General features: G+C 40.6%; 1 protein-coding gene across 1 annotated transcript in view; it reads left to right on the top strand.

Moving 5' to 3' along the window:
* Positions 1–5,282, top strand: part of TRIP11 (thyroid hormone receptor interactor 11) — a 51,550-nt gene extending 46,268 nt beyond the window's left edge. Inside the window, exons 18-20 of the mRNA XM_056851692.1 lie at positions 347–472; positions 1,541–1,685; positions 5,062–5,282. Coding sequence (XP_056707670.1) covers positions 347–472; positions 1,541–1,685; positions 5,062–5,282 — 492 coding nt within the window. The remainder of the gene's footprint in view (positions 1–346; positions 473–1,540; positions 1,686–5,061) is intronic.
* The last annotated feature ends 718 nt before the right edge of the window (positions 5,283–6,000 follow it).

Here is a 6,000-nt window from a genome sequence, read left to right on the forward strand (position 1 = left end):
ACTGTACAAACTGGTTCTCAAACTTACTTAGATAAATGATTAGGGACCGTGGTGTATATGGCTGTGTATAGCTTATTGTAAGTAGGATCGTATTATGTAATTTTTATATCATTTATTGTGTCATGTTAATATTTATGCTATGCATTGGTTCCAGGCTTCTACAATCCTAATGCATTGGTTATTGAATGTCCCAGTTTGTTGATTGTACTGACTCACTATGTGTAATCCACCTTGAGTCCCTGTGAGAAAATCAGACTATGAATAAATAAATTTTATTTGAAACATAGAGACAGGAATAGATTGTAACCTGTTCTTTCTTTTCTTTTTTTAATAAATTGTTCTCCAGTTATTGTTAGAAGACCAAAAAGGTGTTACACGATGGATGACTGGATGGTTTGGAGGAGGAAGTATGGGATCAAAGAGTGTTCCCAACACACCTCTGAGACCAACCCACCAATCAATTTTTAACAGTGTAAGTACTTAGCGTCCCTTGCTGTCTGAGTAGAAAATGTAAGATTTGCATATTGTCAGTGTTGAACACAGATGGTCACTCTTGAGTGGATGTTTACATATGAATATTCATGGCTGTTCTATTTGTTCCTTTTGTGTGTGTGTGTGTGTGTTAAGTAACATCAAGCCACTTCTGACTCATGGTGACCCTATGAATCAATGTCCTCCAAAACATCCTATCATTAACAGTCTTGCTCAGGTCTTGCAAACTGAGGACCGTGGCTTCCTTTATAGAGTCAATCCATCTCATGATGGGTCTTCCTCTTTTCCTGGCGTTATTGTCTTTTCCAGTGACTCTTGTCTTCTCATAATGTAACCAAAGTACAATAGCCTCAGTTTAGTCATGTCATCTTCTAGAGACAGTTTAGGTTTGATTTGATCTAGAACTGACTTACTTGTTTTGGGGGTGGTCCATGGTATCCGTAACACTCTCTTCCAACACCACATTTCAAAGGAATCTACTTTCTTCCTCTCAGCTTTCTTCATTGTCCAGCTTTCACAGCCGTACATAGTAATAGGGAATACTATGGCATGAATTAATTTGATCTTGGTTGCCAGTGACACATCCTTACACTTAAGAAACGTTGTTCTTTACTCTCCTATTAATACTTCCTGTTCACATGGGTTTGCTTCTAGAATTGCAGAGCATAGCGATTTAATATTTTTTTTAATGAATGGCTGTCTTCAGAATTTCTTTGAAGTTTTCTTAAAATCAAGCTGACAATAGAGATCTCTGTTCTACACATACAGTAGAAAGTGTCAGCTCATAGCCAAGTTTGTAGTACTAGGTCTCCAAAAAAACACACTATGTTGTGTGATAAAGCCAAAAATGCTCTTTGTAAGTCTCATATATGTCAAAAGCGGTGTTTCTTTAGTTACAAGATTGTAGAACTTGGTGTCTGTGTCAAATTGATTAAAACATTGATTGCTGAATTGTTCTGCACCATCTGGAATTATCATGAGTCAAAGACTTTTATTGTGTCCAAAGCTGTTGTTTGCATTGTTTTAATTAGTATACTTTTTTTTGCAGTCTTTCTCAGAATTATTTGTCAAGTTCCTTGAAACAGAATCACGTCCGACTCTTCCTCCACCAAAACTTTCTGTGCATGACATGAAACCGTTAGGAGCAACAGGGATCAGCAAGCCCAGTGCTAATCCTTCCAGCGGCATCACAGGTAAAATCTTTCATTTTTATAAGGCATGAAGTTTTGTATTGGACTTGTGCCAGCTGAATTTCCAAGGCCGTTTTAAAGTTAGGCTTCCGCACAGTGGAAGGAAAAGGAGTCCTGCAATGTCAATTATGAACAGCATTGTGATATTCCATGCACAATTACGGTAGAATGTTGGCTAGATCCCACCACTGGCTCCTGAGAGAGGAGATGAGCCCATTTGACCTTTGAAAAGCCACACCAGATAAGGGTGCAGTGAAGAGTGGAATTGATCAAGATGTCCCATCCACCCTCTGGCATCGGCAGAGAAGCTGATAGGATCCAACCCCTTGTTTTTGCATGTCATTAGTCCGATGTCACAGAACAATCCTTGTGATCATCCAATGAGAGCCAGTCAGTGGCTGCAAGTGTAGCCTAAAAACCTCTGTACCGCATTTGCAGTGAGCCCATGAATTCGCATTTCCCAGGCAATTAATTTGAGGCAGCAGGAGAATTTTGTACAATAGTAACGGGTTAAGTGGAGCCTAAAGAAAGAGGCTTTTTCTTTCAGTGAAAAACTTTACCTCTCCTTGCAGAATGTTGCTTATCACAGCACTTTTTAACTGTGAAATTTTGGCTTGAAGTGTAAATTTAGTGTTTTCGTGCTAATGTAAAGCTGGAGAATGTCCAGTCTTAAAACTTATCTTTGGAAAGTTTATATTTCCAATAAATTTATGTTTTATAAGCCTTTGTCCTTGTGTCGCTTGTGGTATTATAATGAAAGTGCCCTATTTCTTTTGGCAGTCACCCAGTTTTCTTGTCTGGACAAAAAGTTCTGAGGTGCTTTGTCCATTCAGGAACTGGATTGTTGCCTGCAGAACCAGACACAAATTCAGCATCCCTCAATTGTTTTAGCCTTTTTAACTTTTTGGATATTAAGAATAGGTTATCTGGAATCAGTCTTATAGAACTGGTTAACAGACATAAATACATAGTTCCCAGGTCACCCTCAGTAAATGAAATATTTCTTTGTAACTGCATTACATAGTTTAACTCCTGAGTCTCACTTTAATTGTTCTTTGGGGAAAAGGCCTACACTTTTTCCACACGCTTGTAAAGATTTTTTTTTAAAAGGCCTGGGTTCCACATAATGGAGTTGAAATGCAGTCGTGTGAAGGTTTTGCTAGGTGGCAAAACTGAGTGCAGCATCTTGTGCCTCGAGCCTGGTGGTTCAGTTTTTGCCGGTACCCTCCACCACTGTGTGTATGAAGCTGGGGAAGGAGAAGGGTGGGGAGAAGAAACTTCGAAGTGCACAGCGTCTGGTTTGTACTGACTACAAGACATGGGATGCTGGTGGCAATGGGGGTGGCACTTGGGGTCTGTTTAATTTTTATTTTTTACTTGTCCCTCCCCTCAACCACCCTGCCATTATGAAGAGAACAGGGCCTTATGTATTTCTGTATATTACCATTACAGGTTGACTATCCCTTATCTCGACTGCTTGGGACCAGAAGTGGTCTGTATTTCGGATCTTTCCGTATTTTGGAATATTTTGGAATTTTTGCATATACATAGTGAGATATCTTGGGGATGGGACCCCTGTGATTTGGCCACTGATGAACCTTGGTCTGATCCAGCACGGCCTCTCTTATGTTCTTATGACCCAAGTCTAAATACAAAATTCATTTATATTTTATATATACTTTATACACGTAGCCTGAATGTAATTTCAAACAGTATTTTTAATGATTTTGTGTACATTGAACCATTGGTGGCGCTGCGGAGGGCCTGTGAGTAATGCCTGAATGCCGGCTCAAAAGGTCCAGTTTTCGGATCAATTTGGATCTCGGATGTCCAGATAAGGGATACTCAACCTGTACCTTGTTTTTTTTGCTGCATCTAATTACACACTTTTAATTTGTACCCTGGTGCCTTGCCTTATGCTAGATGGGGACACTGACTCCAAGGGATAACGAGCACTGTAAAATAAACTGCTTTGGTTTGAGGAGGTTACGTTGTCAGTTTCAGGAAGCATCACTTATTAGCTTTCCCAAATAACAGGAAAATGATCATGAGTACAAACTCTGCTGTATGGAATCCATTTGTATCGAAGGTGATGGGAAACAAGTCATTTTAAAACAAGGCCCATGACGACTGTCTACATAGTTGTATATTCAATTTTCCATGAGTGCTGTTTTGTTAAAAATCAGGTGTTTTATGATAGATCCTCCAACACACACACACTTCAGTGTACCCCTTACACCCTCTCACTATTCCATTTCTGGCGATGTGCTTTTCTAAAGGTGTGGCACTGGTCTAAACAGAAGAGGACAAGGAGTTGGATCCCACAGCTCATTTCTTCACATGCTAGGGGTGTGGGGGTGGTGCGGTTCTCACCAATCCCTCCCCCCACCCATGGCAGACTTCCAACTCTCCCCTCATGCTGTTCCTGGGGGTCCCCTGCCTCCCACAAGCAGCTTTTCAGGAGCATTTTGGGTTGGATGGGGATAGCGGAGAAGAGGTTTTCAGCAGGATCTAAGGCAAAGGGAATGTACTATTAAACTATTAAAGGGAATGTATTTATTAAACTAGAGCCAGCATGGTGTAGTGGTTAAGAACAGTGGACTCTAATCTGGAGAACCGGGTTCGATTCCCCACTCTTCCACATGAAGCCAGCTGTGTGACCTTGGGCTAGTCACAGTTCTCTTGGAACTCTCTCAGCCCCATCTACCTCACAAGGTGCCTGTTGTGGGGAGTGGAAGGGAAGACAATTGTAAGCTGCTTTGAGACTCCTTACAGTAGAGAAAAGAGGGGTATAAAATTAACTCTTCTTCTTTTATTATCTTGTGTTTCTTGCATAGTCACATAATTTTCTTTAGTTCAATTTAATGGCATAGGGTTATGATTGTAAGAACTGCATAAGCATAGAAGAACTGGAGCAGTTGAAATCTCTTCATGTCATCATTTGCCTGAGTAAAGGTCTCTAAATTCTCTAATACTGTCAAAAACTGTTCACTATGCATTGCTAAATGGACAGTCATTGTTGTATGCTTTGAAATGGTTGGATTTCAGTTCTGCCATTATTTAGAGACTGAAACAGCTTAAGGACTCCAGGTTTGATCCAAAGAACTGTATATGGATCTCCACTCATGGATCTTTTCCTGACTCCCCCTTGAAATGCTGATTCCATGGGTCATGGGAATCAGTAGAAACTGCTCCCCCATCTTCCGGTGCAAGCAGCAGTTGACTTCCACCATTGGAATGGGAAGTTTGGATCAACCCTATGTCAAACTGGAAGCAAAATTAATGAATTATTTTGTTCTGGAGAATACATGCTTTAAAAGGCTGTCTTTGAAAAAAAATGTTAGGAAGTGTTTAACTGTACTTCTGCACTTTCTGTCAGATCCAGCAGGTTCAGGAACCAGTAGAAGACCAGATGCAAATCAGTTCCTTGCCCCTCGCTCTGCAGCGGTCCCCCTCATCACCCCAGCCAGCCTTGGAACCGGTGGATCTGGGCATCTGCTTATGAAACCTATTTCCGATGCTTTGCCTACTTTCACACCTTTGCCAGTAGCACCGGATGCGAGTGCTGGCGCAGTACTGAAGGACCTGTTGAAGCAATAGATAGTTCTGAGCTGATGACGGCAGCGATAGCGGCACTTTAAGGAGGAAAAAAAACATTTGCATGTATATATAATATACCGTAAAGAGGCCTTTTTGTAAAAAGTTGTATGTTGATGGTTTCAGTTTCTCTTAACATTTTTTTCCTTTAAAATTATAATTATGGACTAATTAAATACTTTTGAGTGATATAGCAAGAATAGTAGTTCTTGTTGCATTAGTAGGCTAAGTTAACTTCTGAACAAGAGAAAAGGTGATGCATGTGCAAAATTACAAAAAATGAACACCAGAGTTTTAACAAACCAAGGCATTCCAGCCATGCAAAGGTGTGTGGGGGGAGTGTTTACTGCAACAGAAGGTGACTGAAGAACTACTACACAGAACATAAATGGAGAGTTACTTTAGGGTGTGTTTTTATCTCATCTGCACACATTCTCCAGAAAGGGCTGTTGGCACACTAGAAATCCCATGCAATAGGGATAGGTAACACGCAGGTCACATTTCATCCACATATAAGTCAACTTTCAGCTGCCTTGGTCTACCCCTTTTTTTGAGCCCAGAATGATAGATAAGTATGTATCTTCTATGACTGCTGGAGGAGCTTGTGGAACATGTTCTGAGCCCATTGTATGATATAGTATTATCGTAAGTAGTATTGAACTAGAATGCTTTCAAGTATCCTTTTGGCCCTGAATTGCACAGACACGGAGCTGCAGGGGCC

The sequence above is a fragment of the Euleptes europaea genome, chromosome 6 (assembly GCF_029931775.1).
Source record: "Euleptes europaea isolate rEulEur1 chromosome 6, rEulEur1.hap1, whole genome shotgun sequence".
NCBI lineage: Eukaryota > Metazoa > Chordata > Lepidosauria > Squamata > Sphaerodactylidae > Euleptes > Euleptes europaea.